The 18617-nt window shown below is 39.8% G+C and overlaps 2 protein-coding genes across 2 annotated transcripts; one reads left to right on the forward strand and one right to left on the reverse strand.

Annotated features, from left to right (window-relative positions):
• Positions 1-6485: 6485 nt before the first annotated feature.
• Positions 6486-9880, reverse strand: LOC109404025 (protein 60A). Its single transcript, XM_019676921.3, has one exon. It carries the CDS (start codon positions 9646-9648, stop codon positions 8344-8346), a length of 1305 nt encoding a protein of 434 aa, XP_019532466.3. The 5' UTR covers positions 9649-9880; the 3' UTR covers positions 6486-8343.
• A 5932-nt stretch (positions 9881-15812) lies between these two features.
• On the forward strand, positions 15813-17629 carry LOC109401835 (trafficking protein particle complex subunit 12). The gene is made up of 2 exons (XM_019674470.3): positions 15813-16011; positions 16086-17629. Exons 1-2 carry the CDS (start codon positions 15921-15923, stop codon positions 17432-17434), a joined length of 1440 nt encoding a protein of 479 aa, XP_019530015.3. The 5' UTR covers positions 15813-15920; the 3' UTR covers positions 17435-17629.
• The last annotated feature ends 988 nt before the right edge of the window (positions 17630-18617 follow it).

Raw genomic sequence — 18617 nt, forward strand, 5'->3', positions numbered from 1 at the left:
CCCTCAAGAACTCTTTTTAGGATTCCATGAGGAATTTCTCCTTGTATTCTTTAAGGAACTCCTTCAGGAATTAATTCAGTACTTCTTCCAGGAACTGTTTAGAGGTTCCCTTAGGAATTCCTCTTGAAATTGCTTCCGGGATTCCTTCTGGGGTTTCTTCAGGAACTGCTACAGGGATTCCTCCACGAACTCTTCTGAGGATTCCTTCAGAATTTCTCCAAGAAATCCATCAGCGATTTCGTCGGGAATTATTCCTGGCATTACTCTACGAATTCCTAAGAGATTCTTCCAGATTTTTTATTTAGGAATTCTTCCAGAAGTTCCTCTGGGAATTTTTCCTGAGATTCCTCTGGGAACTCTTCCAGAGATTCCTCTGGGAATTCCTGAATGAATTTCTATAAAAAAAAACCTCCATGAATTAATTTAAAGATTCCTCCAGAAATTCCTCTGGAAATTTCTTCAGGAGTTCCTCTCGAAATCCTATTATGAATTCCTACAGGGTTTCCTCCATGCATTCCTTCAAGAATTCCTCCAGGCATTACTCCAGAAATTCCTCCAGGAATTGCTCCAGGGATTCTTTCAATAATGCCACCAGAAATTCCCCTACGAATTCATACAACAATTTATCCAAGCATTCTTCAAGGGATTCCCCTAAGGATTATTTCCAGAGACTCCTACAGGAATTCCTACAAAGATTTATTCGGGAATTACTTCAGGGATTCGTCCAAGAATTCCAGCATGAATTCTTCTAGGCATTCTTCCATGAATTCGTCCTTTGATTCTCGGAGATATTTCTTCGGATATACGTTCAGCGATTCCTCAAGGGATTCACGAATTTCTTAAGGAATTCCTCCAGGGATCCCTCCAGAAATTCTTCCAGGGATTCCTCTGAGAATTGCTGCAGGGATCCCTCTAAAATTCCTCTTGGGATTCCTTCAGAAATTTCTGTACAGATTCCACTAGGAATTCCTCCAGGAACTCTTCTAGAGATTTCTCCAGAGATTCCTCTGAAAATCCCTACAACCATTCCCCTAGGATATCCACCAGGAATTCCTCCTAGATTTTCCCTAGGGCTATACTCGGAAATTCCTTCTATGATTTTTTCTGGAACAACTTATTTTAAAAATTCCTCCAAAGATTCACCCAAGAACTCTTAGGCTTCCTTGAGGAATTTCTCCTTGTATTCTTTGAGAAACTCCTCCAGGAATTAATTCAGTATTTCTTCCAGCAACTGTTTGAGGGTTACCTTACGAATTCCTCTTGAAATTGCTTCCGGGATTCCTTCTGGGGTTTCTTCAGGAACTGCTTCAGGAATTCCTCCACGAACTCTTCTAAGGATTCCTCCAGAATTTCTCCAAGAATTTTATCTGCGATTTCTTCAAGAGTTCTTTCTGGGATTCCTCCAGGAATTTCTCAACGGATTTCTCCACGAATTTCTCCAGGGCTTCCTCCAGGGCAGGGGTTCCTCCAAAAATTCTTCCAGGGATACCTCTGGGAATTGCTGCAAGGTCCCTCTAAAGATTCCTCTAGGAATTCCTCCAGGAATTCTTCTAGATATTCCTCCAGGAGTTTCTCTAGAGATTTCTCTGAGATTCCCTACAAGCATTTCTCTAGGATATCCACCAGGGATTCCTTCAAGAATTTCTCTAGGGCTTCACTCGGAAATTCCTTCAATGATTCTTTCTGGAACAACTTATTTTAAAAATTTCTCCAAAGAGTCCCCCAAGGCTTCCTCCTTGTATTCTTTGAGGAACTCCTCCAGGAATTAATTCAGTACTTCTTCCAGGAACTGATTAGGGGTTCCTTTACGAATTCTTTTTGAAATTGCTTCCGGGATTCCTTCTGGGGTTTCTTCAGAAACTGCAACAGGCATTCCTCCACGAAATCTTCTAAGGATTCCTTCAGAATTTCTCCAAGAATTCCATCAGCGATTTAGTCAAGAATTATTCCTGGTATTGCTTTACGAATTCCTTAAGAGATTCCTCCAGATTTTTTTTCAGGAATTCTTCCAGAAATTCCTCTGGAAATTCTTCCAGAGATTCCTCTGAGAATTCCTGAATGAATTTAATAATTTAATTTAATAAAAAATCCTTCATGAATTCACTTAAAGATTCCTTCAGAAATTCCTCTAGTAATTCCTCTAGAGATTTCTTCAGGAGTTCCTCTGGAAATCGTATCAAGAATTCCTACAGGGTTTCCTCCATGCATTCCTTCAAGACTTCCTCCAGGCATTCCTCCAGAAATTCCTCCAGGAACTGCTCCAGGGATTCCTCCAATAATTCCACCAGGCATTTCCCTACGAATTCATACAACGATTTATCCAAGAATTCTTCTAGGGATTCCCCTTAGGATTTTTTCCAGAGACTCCTACAGGATTTCCTATACAGAAAAAAATATGTAATTAAAATTCAGCGAGAAATCATGCACATAAAGGGAATGCTAGAGTTAGTGCATATTTACATGAGATATCATGTAAAATTACATTACCATCGTGTAAATTTCCGCCAACCATCGCGTAAACCGTCATGGACTTCAACCAGTTACGTGACTATTAGCGGAAATTTAGACGATTGTAACGTAATTTTACATGATATCTCATGTAAATATGCACTAACTCTAGCATTCCCTTTATGTGCATGATTTCTAGCTGAATTTTACATGAATATTTTTTTCTGTGTACAAAGATTTCTTCGGGAATGATCTCAGGGATTCGTCCAAGAATTCCACCATGAATTCTTCTAAGCATTCTTCCAGGGATTCCTCCTCTGATTCTTGCAGAGATTTCTCCAGATATTCGTTCGGCGATTCCTCCAGGAATTCATTCACGAACTTCTTCAGGAATTCCTCCAAGGGATCCCTCCAGAAATTCTTCCGGGTATCCCTCTGAGAATTGCTGCAGGGATCCCTCTAAAATTCCTCTTGGGATTCCTTTAGAAATTTCTGTACAGATTCCACTAGGAATTCCTCCAGGAATTCTTCTAGAGATTCCTCCAGGAGTTTCTCTAGAGATTCCTCGGAGAATCCCTACAAGCATTCCTCTAGGATATCCACCAGGGCTTCCTCCAAGAATTTCTCTAGGGCTTCGCACGGAAATTCCTTCTGAGAACAACTTATTTTTAAAATTCCTCTAAAAATACCCCCAAGAACTCTTCTTAGGATTCCTTGAGAAAATTCTCCTTGTATTCTTTGAGGAACTCCTTCAGGAACTAATTCAGTACTTCTTCCAGGAAGTGTTTAGGGGTACCCTTGAATTTCCTCTTGAAATTGCTTCCGGGATTCCTTCTAAGGTTTCTTCAGGAACTGCTACAGGAAGTCCTTCACGAACTCTTCTAAGGATTCTTTCAGAATTTCTCCACGAATTCCATCAGCGATTTCGTCAGCAATTATTCATGGTATTGCTCTACAAATTCCTTAAGAGATTCCTCCAGAAATTTCTTCAGGAGTTCTTCCGGAAATTCCTCTGGGAATTCTTCCACGGATTCCTTTGGGAGTTCCTGAATTCCTATTTTAAAAAATTCCTCCAGAAATTCCTTAACCATTTCCTTTAGAGATTTCTCCAGGAGTTCCTCTGGAAATCCCATCAAGAATTCCTACAGGAATTACGCCAGGGATTCCTCCACGCCTCCATTCCAGAGACGCCTACAGGAATTCCTCCAAAGTTTTCTTCGGGAATTACATCTGGGGTTCGTCCAAGAATTCCACCATGAATTCTCCTAGGCATTCTTCCAGGAATTCCCCCTTGGATTCTTGCAGAGATTTCTCCAGCTATTTGTTCAGCGATTCCTCCAGGAATTCCTCCAGGAATCACTTCAGGGATTCCTCCAAGAATTTTTCCCGGAATTCCCCAGGAGTTCTTCCAGGAGTTTCTCCTGGGATTGCTTCAGAAAATCTTCCTGGAGTTCCTTCAGGAATTCATGCAGAGGATCCAGGAAATTCCCCAGAGTCTCCTCGAGGAATTCCTCCAGGATTTAATCCATGGATTTGTTCAGGAATTCCTCTAGGATTTTTTCCAGGAATTGCTCATGGACATCCTTCAGAAATTACACCATCAATTTCTCCAGGTATTTCTCCAGGAAATCCTCTAGAGATTTTTTCAGACATTTTTCCAGTAAATTCTCCTAGAATACCTTCAGTAATTTTTTCAGGATTTCCTCAAAGCATTTCTCCAAGAATTACTGCAGAGATTCCTCCAGGAATTTCTCTACAGATTTCTCCAAGGATTCCCCCAGGAACTCTTTCAGGAATTTCTTTAAGGATTTCTCCAGTAATTCCTTCAGAAATTCCTTTAGAAATTCCTCCAAGAATTTCTCAAGCGATTTTTCAGAAATCTCTCCCAGGGTTCCTCTAGAGATTCCTCCAGAAATTCATCCAGTAATTTTTTCAATAATCCCCCTAGAGATTCCTCCTGGAATTTCTCCATGAATTGCTCCTAGACATCCTCCAGAAATTATGTCAGCAATTCCTCCAGGAGCGGAATCCTTCAGAGATTTTTTCAGGAGAATACCTTCAGGAGTTTTCAGGGATTCCTCCAGGCATTTCTCCATGAATTCCTCTAGAGATTCCTCCATGAGGTGCTTCAGGGATTCCTCCAGGAGTTTCTCCTCAAATTTCTCCAGAGATTTTCTCAGAGATTCCTCCAGGAAATCCTTCGAAGTTTCTTCCAGGAAATCTTCCAGAAAGTCGTCCAAGTATTCTTCCAGGAAATCCTCCTGGAATTTCTCATGAGAATTTTTCAGAAAATTCTCCAGGAATTTCTCCCAGAATTCCTCTTGAGATTTCTCCACGAATTCCTCCAGGAATTCTTCCAGGGATTCCTCCAGGAATTTCTCCAGGAATTCCTCCAGGAATTCCTCCAGGAATTCTTCCATGAATTCTTCCATGAATTCTTCCAGGCATTGCTCCAAGAATTCGTCCAGGAGTTTCTCCAGGAACTCCTGTTGAGTGCGAGTCTCATCCAAGAGTTCCTCCAGGGATTACGCCAGGAATTTGTTCAAAAGTTCCTCCATGCATTCCACCAGAGAATTGCTTCAGGGATTCCTCCAGGTATTCTTTCGGGGATTTCCTCCAAGGTTTCTTTCAGGAATTTCTTTAAGATTTCCTCTAGGAATTTCTCAAGATATTTCTTCAAAAAAAATTCTAGGGATTCCTCCCAGACTTCCTCCAGGAATTTCTACAGCAATTCCTTCAAGAAATCCTCCAGAAATTTAACTAGGATTTCTTTTAGGAATTCCTTAAAAGATTTTTTTAGTAATTTCTCTAAGGATTCCTCCCAGAATTTATCCAGGAATTCCTCCAGGCATTCCTGTAGGAATACCTCTAGGGATTGATCCAGGTGATTCTTCAGAGATTTATCCCGATATAATCCTTCTATCGTCTGAATCATCATCTGGGATCGAACCCACGACCATCTGTTTATAACATCTCAAGATTGCTAATAATCAAAGACAGAGAAACAAACGTCACACTCTACTCGCTTCCCATTGATTACCTTTTTATCGGTATTCAAATTTTCGGGAGTTGGTCAATTGACCAGCTAATTGAAATTCCTACAGGTACGTTTGGAGGACATCCTTTTCTGAGAATTTCTGAGAAAATATTCTGTGGCAATCTCTGCAAGAATGTTTTCCAGACTTTCCGTAAGAATACTTATAAGAATCTCTGAAAGAATCTGTAGAAACATTTCTGAAGGAATCCTTGGAACAATTTCTGGAAGAGAAATGTTTTAAAGGAATATATATCTAAGAAAATGTGAAGAAACTTTCTTAAAAATTTCTAAAACAACCTTTGGAGAAAATTCTTTGGAAAGCTTATGAGAAAATTTTGAAGGAGTTCTGAATTTCTGATTCTCAATGTATCCGTGAGTCAAGACTTCTTAAGGAGTTCTTGGAGAAATTTCTGGAAGACATTCTAAAGTCTAAAGGAATTCCTAGAATATTTTGTGAAATAATTTGTGACTGGAGTTTTTTTGGATTTCCTGGATGATTTTATAAAGTAAATCTTCGGAGGAGTTTCCAAAGGAGTCCTTGGAAGAATTTCTTCAAGAATCCCTGAGAGATTTTTTCTGGAACTCGTGAAAGCTTTTTGAAATGAATCCTAGGATACATTTCAACAAGAGTCCAAGAATGAATTGAGGGGCCCAGAATCAAAGGAGTGTAAGTGACCATTTTGTCGATTTTGAGCTGAGCATACCATAAAATTCTTCAGATTTCAAGCTTTCAGAAACTTCAGGAAGATTGTTTCTACGATGATTGGAAAAATTACAACAAATCAGAGAAAATAGGGTTGATTTTGAAGTTCCATACATTTTGTATGGGATGAAAAATTGGTCAAAAACTTTAAACCTCATTTACTCGAAAGTTGGGTTTTGTCACTTACACCCCTTTGCTTCTAACCCCCTCAATTATCGAAAAATTTGAGGATTTGTTTTTCAAAGTAATCCTTGAAGATATTTATAATAAAAATCTCTGGCGGAAAATATGGAGACATTTCTAAAGAAAACAGTAGTCAAAGTTATAATGCGACCCATGGGAGATTTTCTGAAAAAAATCCTTGAAGGTTCCCGGATGTATCTTCCATTTTATTAAAGTCTCTAAAGGAATTTCTAAAGAAATCCCAGAGAGATTTTCTGGCGCATTTTCAAAAAAAAAATCTCTGAAGCCATTTCTAAAGCAAACCCCGGAGAAAGTTTCGGAATAAATTCTTGGAAGAATGTTTAAGAGAATGCCTAAAGGAATATCCAAAAGATTTTTCGAAAAAAAAACTTAGAAAAGTCCCGAAAAATAGGATAAATATTTGAAGCATTTTCTAAAGAAATCCCTGGAAGAATTTCTACAGAAACTCATACACAACTTTCTTACAAACCTCGTTGTGAAACTTCTGATTCTCTAGTGCATTTGGAAAATCCTTGGAAGAAGTAACCCCAACACAAGTTTTTGAAACATTTTCTGAAAAAAAAAAACTGCGGAATAATTTCAGAAGACATTGCTGAAACTTTTATTAATGGAATCTCTGCAGAAATTTCTGAAGTAATTCAGAACGATTTTTTGACAAAATCCCTGGAGAAATTTCTGCTCAAATTCAGATATATTTTTTTTGGAAGAAATGGAGGAGTTTTAAAAGAAAATCATACAAGATGCTTTGGAAGAATTCTTTCTGAAAAATTCTTGGTAGATTTTTGAAAGAAAATTCTTCAAACGAATGCCAAGAGAAATTGTTGAATAAATATCCAGAGAAATTTCTCAAGTAATCTCTGGGCGAATTTCTCAAACAATCTCATGGAGGATTTGGTGAAGCAATTCATGTCAGTTTTCATAAAAGAATTCTTTGTGAAACTTCTGGAGGAACACATGAAAGATTTTCTGAAATAATCTGTATAACATGATGATTTGATTTGGAAGATTTTTTTTTGGAGACCGTTGTAATCAAGTTGTAAATTCTGGTTTCACTAACTTTTATTTAACACCGCAGAGACCGCAGAGTCAGTGTTACGTCTGTTTTTTTCTGTATATTACCACAGACAAACAAACGTAATACTGACGAAATTTTCATCGCCCACGGCTTTAACGATAATTTTAAATTTCCGCAGTTGTTACTTTCACAACCAGAGGCGCGCGCATCGTTTTTGTTCGCGTTTGACGTTTCACACTAGCGCCGGCTGTTGACGATATTGCAAAGCTCAGTGCTTCGAGCAATATCATTACCAGCAGGTGCTAGTGTAACTGAGCGATGATTTTTTAATAAATTTGTTCTAAGTGTTACGTCTGTTTGTCTGTGGTACTACCGTAGCCCTCTAATCGAAAAATGTATCATGAGCTTTGATTACTCGAAGGGAGATTACTTCATGATGTTTGATCCATTTCATTTTTCTATTTTTTAAATTGAAAACCTCATATCATAACCATAACCATAAAAACATATCTTTTCTTTTTATGATTTGAAAAATCATCTTACCGAAAAAAAAATCTACCAGTTGATCACGAGAAATAAGAGGCGGTAAAACTATTATAAACAAAATTTAAATGAGAAGAACTTCTACCAACAGAGGGGTTGAAACTATACTCACAGCACATTGTGGAATTGCTTCAAAAAGAAAACGAGTGAGAACGCATTGAACCGCAGTATAAGTTTGACAAAATCATCGATCGACTTTATTCAACTTCAGTTGGAAACACTTACATAAGCTTAATCGGTACAATATATAGTATATGGAGAACTTGAAGCAAAAGATTTATATTATATAAAGCAAGGTCATTTTATTGTAATCGAATCTAGGTAATAAATGAAAACATGACATTGAACTATTTGCTTTACCTAGAATTTATTTCACTATAATCCGAAACCCAATCACAGGCATCCACAGCTTTTGACCACCATATTTTTGTACTTCTTCAGGTTGATGTTGGCGTCGTCGATGTGGTACAGCACCGAGATCGGCGTGAGCTTCGTCGGCGCGCAGCACGGTTTGGGAACACTGCCTGGATGCATCAGATGCACCAGCGTCTGTATGAGCGCATGGTTGGTGGCATTCATGTGTGATTTCAGCGGAAAATTACACTCGCCATGACAGAAGAACGCTCCAAAGCCATCCGGCGCAATGATCCAGTCTTGCCAGTTCAACTCCCGGAAGCTAACGTACAGCGTGTGGATCTGGCAGCTCTTTTCTTTCAGCGCCCATTTCTCCAGCAGAGGGTTACGTGGTCGGACGGACTTTTTGTAAGGTTTCTTTCGTTGATTTGCGGCTCCGACGCTACGCTTAGATCGAGTCACGTGCGGAGTCGGTTTGACCAAGTCACGGCCCTTGTAATAGCTGACCAAGAAGGGTTGGTAACGACCGAACTTATTCGAAAGAATCAGACCGACATCTTGCGGCCTTACCTGTTTCTGCGGATTTTCCGAAAAGAAGACCTCAACAAAGATACCTTTATTTTTCATAGACTCAGCCATCCAACGGTCCATCATATTAGTGGCATTTATTTCAATCCACCCACGATAGCTGTATTGCACAATGTGTTCCGCTAAAAAATCTAATTCATGAAACTTTCGGTCAGTATCGTAACTTTTGATCAACGAAGTCCTGATGGTAATTAATCTGCCGTTTGTGATCGCGTTGGCATGATCTCCGGTGAAATTCTTATAAATCTTCAAACTGGCATACAAAAGCAGTGTCCCATTGGCTGCCGCTTCGCTTGTATCGAACACCAAGCGCTCTCCATACCTATGATGTCTTACCTTAGGCATATTCACATGACCTTTGTTCAGGAAGGTCATAATCCAGTCGCTCTCCTCGATCGCCCGTTGATCCGCTTCCGTGAACAGATCGGAATTGCTGTACAAGGCATTCCTGGCAATACGCCTGCTTCTGCGTTCTTCGTTGACTTCTTCGGAAAATTTGAGGTAGATGTTCAGCAAAAACTGTGGAGCTGACTTTCGTAATGATGGATGAATGTGCTCCTTGTTGGGTCTATCTGGCAGTCCCAGCAAATCTAAGATTTCATGCTCGATCTCCTGACGATCCTGAGGCGTAATGGTGGTTTCACGAACCGTTTGACCCTGACCGTTGTCGATGTAGAATCCAGATGAGCTTGCGTACCCGTAGCTGGTCAGATCAGTTAAATATAGTATGATTGTAATAAGAATTCTTAAGCTCATTTTGATCGGAGAGCAGTTTAACAAATACTTCAGATATGAAGCAGTGATCTCTCTTGGATTAAAATGCGTTTTGATACCTAGCTTACAAATCTTTGCTTGTATGTAAAATCAACGATTTGATACCTCAATCTCTTCCTGCAGTGTTTTACATTCGTGAAAAAGAAGCAACAGATTCCTCTTTCATTTTCTTACCCCGAATAAAATCAACAACATCGTCAAAACGTATAATACGTTTTTGGCTACCTCCCTCGTAATAGATTTATGTGAGTAGGGTCTGGGACCCTACAAAGAGGGTTAATTATCCCTCATAACTAAATTTCTGTTCAACTAGAATGTCAAAAACGATTCCAAAAAAGTTCACCTTCATCGCCAGACTATGAATCACTGAAATAACTAAAACGGCCGCTATGAAATAAACAGATACGGTGGCGCTTTTGTATCTGGATACGCCACAAAATGTTTCAGAAAGTTTAACCACAGACAAACAGACGTAACACTTGTGAAATTTCCATCGACCACGCTTTTAACGATCATTTTAAATTTCCATAGTTGTGGCTTTCACAACCAGAGGGGCGCGCATCGTTTTTCTATGCGTTTGACGTTTCACACTAGCGCCTTCTGTTGACGATATGGCACAACACAGTGATTCGTGCAACTTTTCCACCAGGTGATGGTAGTGTGAGCTGGGCGATGGATTTCCATGAAAATCGTTCAAGGTGTTACGTCTGTTTGTCTGTGGTTTAACCACGTACTGTGTTTGGCCGGGCCACCACTAGATGGCGGTAGTGAGCAAACGTCAAACAGGAGCAAAAACGATGCCAGCGCCGCGAGTGGTCGATCGACCTACTACAGTAGACGTTCGATAACTGCAACATGTTTACTAGACCTGTTCACTTTGAAACTTTTTTTCTCCGATTCTCCGTGACACATCAAATTATCAACCCACATGCAAAAACAAGTCTTCAGTCCAAAATTGAGCCAAATTGATAAAGATTTAAAGGTGTATCAAATCGATTTTGTGTTTTTTTAACCGTTTTCACAGAAATTTACTCATAAATCCAGAAAATTGCTCCCAAAGGGTGCCGAAAATACCGTTAGGATATAGTTAGTACAATACCCTACAACTTTGCCGAAGATACTACGGTGTTTAAATTGCTTATTTCGAAGTTATTCAATAATTTTAGTTGAAAAATCACGAAAAAACACGATATTTTTACGATTTTACATATAAAAGTCATGTAATTTTACATTATTTTAAGTGACTAAATTAATTAGCAATTTCTGCTTTGTGTAACGAACATTTCGTCCATACATCGTTTTTGTGTAGGAATTCGTTTTCAATGACTAATTATCAAAAGTATGTCACGTTGATACTAAAAATCGCGTAGAGTTGCCAGCACGAATTAAAACAAAGTTATCCATGATTAAGACGTCATGCCATCGTATTCTAATGTCCTTTGATTCAAGTATCAGAAATAGCGCAGATGATAAGGCTCGAGCCTGCGGATCAGAAGGTCCCAGGTTCAAGTTCAAATACATAGTAAACTTTTTTTTTTCTTTGTAGCAGTTAGAATGATGAATCTGTCATGAGCCATAGCCCATGACTTACACGCAAACCCCCAAATAATGATGATCGGGACCTGCCAATTAAGCCCATTCCAGGACAAGCTAGATATTTAGTTTACTTGTTGACAAGAAATCGTGTCGACGAGATCAGCTGGACGAAATATTGGACATCTGTTTGATACCGATTAATTTAGCTAAAACAATTCAATACGATGATGGAACTGCTTTTGGATGCAAAATTTATCATTCAACGGTGGAGATTACTTGCATCTATCTAGCCATAAACTACACGATAAAGGGAAACTTCATTCTTACTATGCACTCTACGGTTTCGAAACAAGGCTATGATGCCAAATTGCAATGAGATGCAGAGTGTAGTCTCATTAACTTATAGCTGGATCGAGACGCAAAAAATCCTATTCCAGGGCTCGAACCTTGAATCTTCGAATCGGCAGTCTCATGCTCAACCATCTACACCAAATTGAAACTGATGCAGATGCGCCAAAGAAATGTAATGACGTTTTAATCATGGGTAACTTTGTTTAATTTTGTGCTGGCAACTCTATGTGATTTTTAGTATCAACGTGACATAATTTTGATAATTAGTCAATGAAATCGAATTCCTACACTAAAATGATGTATGGACGAAATGTTCGTAACACATAGGAGCAATAGCTAATTAAATTAGTCACCTAATACAATGTAAATTTACATGACTTTTACATGAAAAACTGTAAAAATATTGTATTTTTTCGCGATTTTTTAACGAAAATTATTGAATAACTTTGAAATAAGCAATTTAAACACCGTAGTGGCTTCGGCAAAGTTGTAGAGTATTGTTCCAACTATATTTTAACGGTGTTTTCTGTACCTTTTCGGTGCATTTTTCTGGATATTGGAGTACATTTCCGTGAAAATGCTCGAAAAAACACAAAATCGATTTGATACACCTCTAAACCTTTATCAATTTGGCTCAATTTTGGACTGAAGACTTGTTTTTGCATGTGGATTGATAATTTGATGTGACACGGGTAGGTCAAAAAAAGTGAACAGGTCTAATGTTTACGTTTCACTTAGCGAACGAAAATTCGATAACTGCAACGCCTGACAGTGTCAACAAGCCGTCAATTGACGTAAAATGAACGAAAAATTCATTCGACTGTTCATTAGGGCTAACATGGCGCGCCATTTTGACGTTTGGCGGTGCGATAACTGCAAATTTGTTGCACTTACCGGGCTTGCAGTTAAAAAGCATTGCAGTTAAACCGTTTGCACCGACCGAACGTCTACTGTACTGAATCAACCGTTAAAAAGGTGATCGATGGGAAACGATGAGAGCGTGACGTCTGTTTCTCTGTGCTTTCATCACAGAGAAACAGACGTCACACTCTATTCGCGCTTCCCATCGATTACCTTTTTGACGGTTGATTCAAATATTCGATAGTTGGTCAATGGGGCACGTTCGGTGTAGTACTAGATTTGTAGTAATGAGCTGAATTTTAGTATGGTGAGAAGGTCAATTCTCCGTTTCTGCAATGAAATGGTGCAAAAAGCGTGGGTATTATGATTCCTTGCCTAATTTGATGCTGTTTGAGCTCAACTTTGGATAACTATGTTGTTTATGTTGCAAGAAATGGAGAAAACAACAACACTGTTGCCCAAAGTTTTGCTCAAACAGCATCAAATTAGGCAAGGAATCATAATACCCACGCTTTTTGCACCATTTCATTGCAGAAACGGAGAATTGATCTTCTCACCATACTAAAATTCAGCTCATTACTACAAATCTAGTACTTCACCGATCTGTCCTATTGACCAGTCGCGGCGCTGGCATCGTTTTTGCTCCTGTTTGACATTTGCTCTCTACCGCCATCTAGAGGTGGCTTTGCCATACACGGCATGATTAGTATTGGGCGATTACGATTTCGTGACGATGATTTTTAATATAATTCGTTCTAAGTGTGACGTCTGTTTCTCTGTGCTTTCATATTAGCCTGTGTATGCTGGCATAATTCTTTTGTTCTTTGACTTTTACTGCGAGCCCTGTTTTGGTGCTGTCCTGCTCACTCTCACAGAAATTTTGAACACAGTGCTCGCAGTAAAAGTCAAAATCTCACAGCATGCAGAGGCTAATAAAAGAGGCACAGCGAAACAGGCGTCACACTCCGCTCGCTTCCCATCGATCACCTTTTTAACGGTTGATTTGAATTTTCGGTAGTAGGTCGATTGACCACTCACTGCGCTGGCGTCGTTTTTGCTCCTGTTTGATGTTTGCTCACTATAGGACAGATCGGTGAAGTACTAGATTTGTAGTAATGAGCTGAATTTTTGTATGGTGAGAAGGTCAATTCTCCGTTTATGCAATGAAATGGTGCAAAAAGCGTGGGTATTATGATTCCTTGCCTAATTTGATGCTGTTTGAGCAAAACTTTGGGCAAGAGTGTTGTTGTTTTCTCCATTTCTTGCAAAATAAACAACATAATTATCCAAAGTTTTACTAAAACAGCATCAAATTAGGCAAGGAATCATAATACCCACGCTTTTTGCACCATTTCATTGCAGAAACGGAGAACTGACCTTCTCACCATACTAAAATTCAGCTCATTACTACAAATCTAGTACTAAACCGAACGTGCCCCATTAAGCTCTAGTAGCGCTGCTGATGATCAGAGCTTACCGAAAACTTTATTTACATGAATAAACGTTGTGGACATGATTAATCAAACATTGATCAGCTTCATTGTTGATGTAAAAAATAAGTCGAATAACAAAACTTAAGCAATGTTTAAGCTCGTGTTTAAGCAACACATTAACGGCAGCATATTCGGTTTAAAGTTTAAATACTGTTCAAAATCTCCCAATTCATGTAGTCCTGATTGAAGAAGAGCTGATATCTACGGCAGTGAAGTGGAAGTTCGCTGAAAACTTCGCATCGCTAGTCCAACTGACGAACTCCGATTTGGTGCTGCGAGGTCAATATCGTCTATCCGGTTGGAATCAAGACAGACATTCAATCAAAAATGGGGCACGTTCGGTGTAGTGTGAGAAGGTCAATTGGCTTCTTTATCGGTGTTGAGACAATTCCATATTCTAAATCTACATGTCAAACTGAGCCAAAATCCAAAATTTCATGAATTTTGGTGCCCGGGAACCTATTTAAAAATCAATTTTAAGTTTGTATGGGAGCGATTTGATGAATCACCCCTCGTCGGATTTTGTACTGGGCGTTTTGTCAAATAGTTGCCCAGCTGTCAAAAGGTGATTTGAAAAAATCTCTTTGAAATTATTTTTAGGTATCAAAAATAAGTTCAAAAAATTTGAAAAAAAAATCATAGTGGCTCAGAAAAAGGTGCTCTATCATTTAAAAATATAAAATCACTGAATTTTTCTTAATTTAAAAACCCAATTCTCCGTTTCTGCAATAAAATGATGCAAAAAGCGTGGGTATTATGATGATTATGATTCCTTGCCTAATTTGATGCTGTTTGAGCAAAACTTTGGATAACTATGTTGTTTATGTTGCAATAAATTGAGAAAACAACAACACTGTAGCCCAAAGTTTTGCTCAAACAGCATTAAATTAGGCAAGGAATCATAATACCCACGCTTTTTGCTCCATTTCATTGCAGAAACGGAGAATAGGCTCCTAAAGTCCTATCAGGATTCTTGTTTTAAACCACAATATATGGTTCAAGAGTACATATTTACTCATTTTTTGACGTTTTTATTAACGCTAGTTGAAAATATATATTTTTTATTTTTTTTAGCCTTTTGTCTCGTCCCTAGCTTATAACACATACTTTGAGTGATTTTTTTCACCGTGTATGTCAGATAGGAACCTTTTTGAAATCCCAGTGTGAAAAATGTCGAGCTCAGTCACACAAGGTTGACCTCAAATGTCAAAGAAGAACTATTTACCATTTTACTTATTTCGAATTTTCTCATTATTCCTTTGTTTTTCAAGTTCGAGTAAAGTACAATTCCAATTAGAATACCATGCTTGATCGTATTATTCAATATAAGCGATATTTCGTCTTTAATTTTAGGACCCTATTGACCTTCTCACCATACAAAAATTCAGCTCATTACTTCAAATCTAGTACTTCACCGATCCGTCCTATTGCCATTTTCTTGGTCCACAAGTGTCGCAACTTTTTCGCATCTAGTGCACTGTGTTTCTGACGGTTTGGTAGCGGCCCGACAATATTGCAGACTTCATCTCAAAATGGACTATCACACTTTTTTTGGTACGCCTAAAAAGTGTGATAAAAGTGCACATTTGCCTCGGATCGTCTTGACGTCTTCGGTGCACTTATTCCTCCATTTACAAGGAATAAGTGCACCGAAGACCTCAATTCGATCCGACGTATCCCTGCGCTGTAATCACACTTTGAAGGTGTGTGCACACTATTGTGTCAGTCCAATTTGGGGTGCAGTCAGCAATAAAATACGTCCATCATTTTTCGCGATTTCCCGATCCAACGGTTAGTGACTGACTGTCCGACATCGTCCCTTTTGAAAAATAGCACAGTTTGACTTTTCGTTAATCTGAAATTTACCACCAGGGTCATTATTTGTTTTTGTCGTTTTGACAATAGATTCGTGATCAGTGTTTCGCAGATTCGCGAGATTTTTTCAATCTCTTGGCGCTGTTTTTACCAAAAATTCACTTTGTTATAGAAAACTGAAAACAAAATTATCCTGGAATGACGGAAAATCGAAATGAACCAAGTCTGAGTCAGTATTTCGCGAACGATCCGCCCAGTTTCTTCGACCACCTCGCTGGGAAGGATGGTGGTAAGTTTTCGCTGAAAATGTTTCGTCTGTCGAGTTAGGTAGATACCTATAGATTCTTATTTCATTTTTTGTAGGCAAAACTTCTGCTCCGATTCCGGAGCCGTACGCTTCGTACGATTTCCTTCAGGCGGGTGCATCAGCCGTTGATCCAAAATCCAACATTCCGGACAACGTTCGAGATCTGTGGGAGCTGCCGGTGGTGGAACCGGGGGTGTCTCCGTCGCTCACAATGCCCGGAGTGAGTGTGGCCACCGATCTGAACGATCCGGTCCACGAAGCTGTGAGTGTGCTGGTGGATCCGGTGGAGGCACAGCACAGAAAAATTCTGTCGCCGAATGACGTTACTCAGGACGAGCGCGGATTGAGAGAACTGATTGAGCACGGATGCTTCCGGTCGGCGGTAAATCTGACTGCGCGGCTGCTGACAATCAAACAGCAGGGATTTGGCCGGGCCGGATATACGGTGAAGCACTCGCCGAATTCGTTACAGCTGTGGTTCACACGGTTGGCACTGTTGGTCAAGCTGGGACAGTTTGAGATTGCCCGTGTCGAGGCGGAACCATTCGGGTCGCTGAATAAGCCGGATGTGTTCTATGAGTTCTATCATCCGGATATGCACTCGAACAGAAAGGGATCGATGGCCTCGTTTTCGTTTCGGTTGCTGCTGGCGGAACTACCGATTTATTTGGGTTCTCCGCGTGTTGCCTTGGATCGTCTGACGGAGATGTTGGCCATTGCCAGTCAAATATGTAACTATTTCGAACGACTTCCGGAGAGTGAGGCCAATAAACAGTCGGCGCAGTTCTGGCATTTGCGGGAGAAGCGGATTCTACATTCCATTGTTAACTGCTCGCTTCTATTGAAGGATTTCAGTTTGACGGATCAGCTGATCCGAAGGCTGGTTGATGACCCGGCGGCATCGGTCGCCGAGAAGCGATCACTCCTCTCTGCCTGGGGACGAATTCGATTGCAGTGCGGAGATATCTACGGAGCCGAAAAGAAATTCTCCGAAGCAAAGCGACTGCGAGAGGGCGGCGATCAAACCCTCCAGCCAGATTTGCGCGATTTGGTGGATCGAGGATTGTTGGCGGTTGCCCAAAATGATTTTCAAAGCGCTTTTGATTTGTTCCAGAAAGCTTCGGCATTGGAGCCGACCAACACCATGCTCTACAACAACATGGGCGTATGTCTGCTCTACTCAGGAAAGCTGAAGGAAGCCATCAAACTGTTTGAGAGTGCCGTCCAGCGAAATCCGAAGCAGGCATTGAACGAGTCGCTGCTGATCAATCTGTCCACACTGTACGAGCTGGAGTCGAACAATGCCAAGGACAAGAAGATTGGACTTCTCAAGATGGTCAACAAGCACCGGGCGGATTTGAGTGTGGGATTAGACGTTTGTCTAAAGCTGCAGGTCATCGCTTGAAGGCTTTATTATTACAATGACTAGGAAAAGACATAGCTTAACAGTTAAAAATTATCTAGTGTGTAGAAGATATATCGATATATTATTATAGTATCTTATCTTATATTTTACATTTAAATAGCAAATAGTTGCAATTAAATACTTAAGAAAAATTTCCATTTTGTGTCAGAAATAGAATGAGAATCATTTAGACTAGGGATTCTATTTTGGGTACTTTTTGCTTATAAATATTAGGCCTGTTCAACGACGCAGGTTGAACTTCCTCAGTTGCTGCATCTTGCTCTTACCCATTTGTCATCGAACGGGTAAGAGCGAGATGCAACAACTTCGAGCAAGTTCAACCTACGTCGTTGAACATGACTATTGTTTGAGCTCGTCTAGTAGGGAATCGCGCCACTTGGGCGGTGGCTTCTATATTCGTCTGTTTTCCACTATAACTCAGTCAAATTTGAACCAATAGGACAGATCGGTGAAGTACTAGATTTGTAGTAATGAGCTGAATTTTAGTATGGTGAGAAGGTCAATTCTCCATTTCTGCAATAAAATGGTGCAAAAAGCGTGGGTATTATGATTCCTTGCCTAATTTGATGCGGTTTGAGCAAAAATTTGGGCAACAGTGTTGTTGTTTTCTCCATTTCTTGCAACATAAACAACATAGTTATCCAAAGTTTTACTCAAACAGCATCAAATTAGACAAGGAATCATAATACCCACGCTTTTTGCACCATTTCCTTGCAGAAACGGAGAATGGACCTTCTCACCATACAAAAATTCAGCTCATTACTACAAATCTAGTACTTCACCGAACGTGCCCCATTGACACAACTTTTGGAATGTGGTGAGATAGGTATAGTATCTACCCGTGTACAGCATTTCAAGTCAATTGGTTCAAAATTGACTGAATTATAGTGGCAAACAGACGAATATAGAAGCCACCGCCCAAGTGGCGCGATACCCTACTTATTGGCAAAGAGAGGCTCTCTTTGTTCCGATGTCACAGTGGACATTTTGAAAATGTGTGACGTGTTGATCGGAGAAGGATTGTTTAATTTACCTTCCGACGCAAGAAGAAAATCAAAATTTATAAATACAATCTCGTTATAATCGAAAGAGAGGAGACTCCAGAGAGCCTCTCATCTGCACTTAGGACCATTAGGACCTATAGAAATGTTTGGCCTGTATT

The sequence above is a fragment of the Aedes albopictus genome, chromosome 3 (genome assembly GCF_035046485.1).
Source record: "Aedes albopictus strain Foshan chromosome 3, AalbF5, whole genome shotgun sequence".
Classification (NCBI taxonomy): domain Eukaryota; kingdom Metazoa; phylum Arthropoda; class Insecta; order Diptera; family Culicidae; genus Aedes; species Aedes albopictus.

Bases quoted from the DNA above. Each gene is read 5' to 3' on its own strand.
- LOC109404025 (XM_019676921.3), bottom strand. From the start codon at position 9,648: ATGAGCTTAAGAATTCTTATTACAATCATACTATATTTAACTGATCTG.
- LOC109401835 (XM_019674470.3), top strand. From the start codon at position 15,921: ATGACGGAAAATCGAAATGAACCAAGTCTGAGTCAGTATTTCGCGAAC. The intron at 16,012-16,085 runs GTAAGTTTTCGC...CATTTTTTGTAG, and splicing joins CCTCGCTGGGAAGGATGGTG to GCAAAACTTCTGCTCCGATT.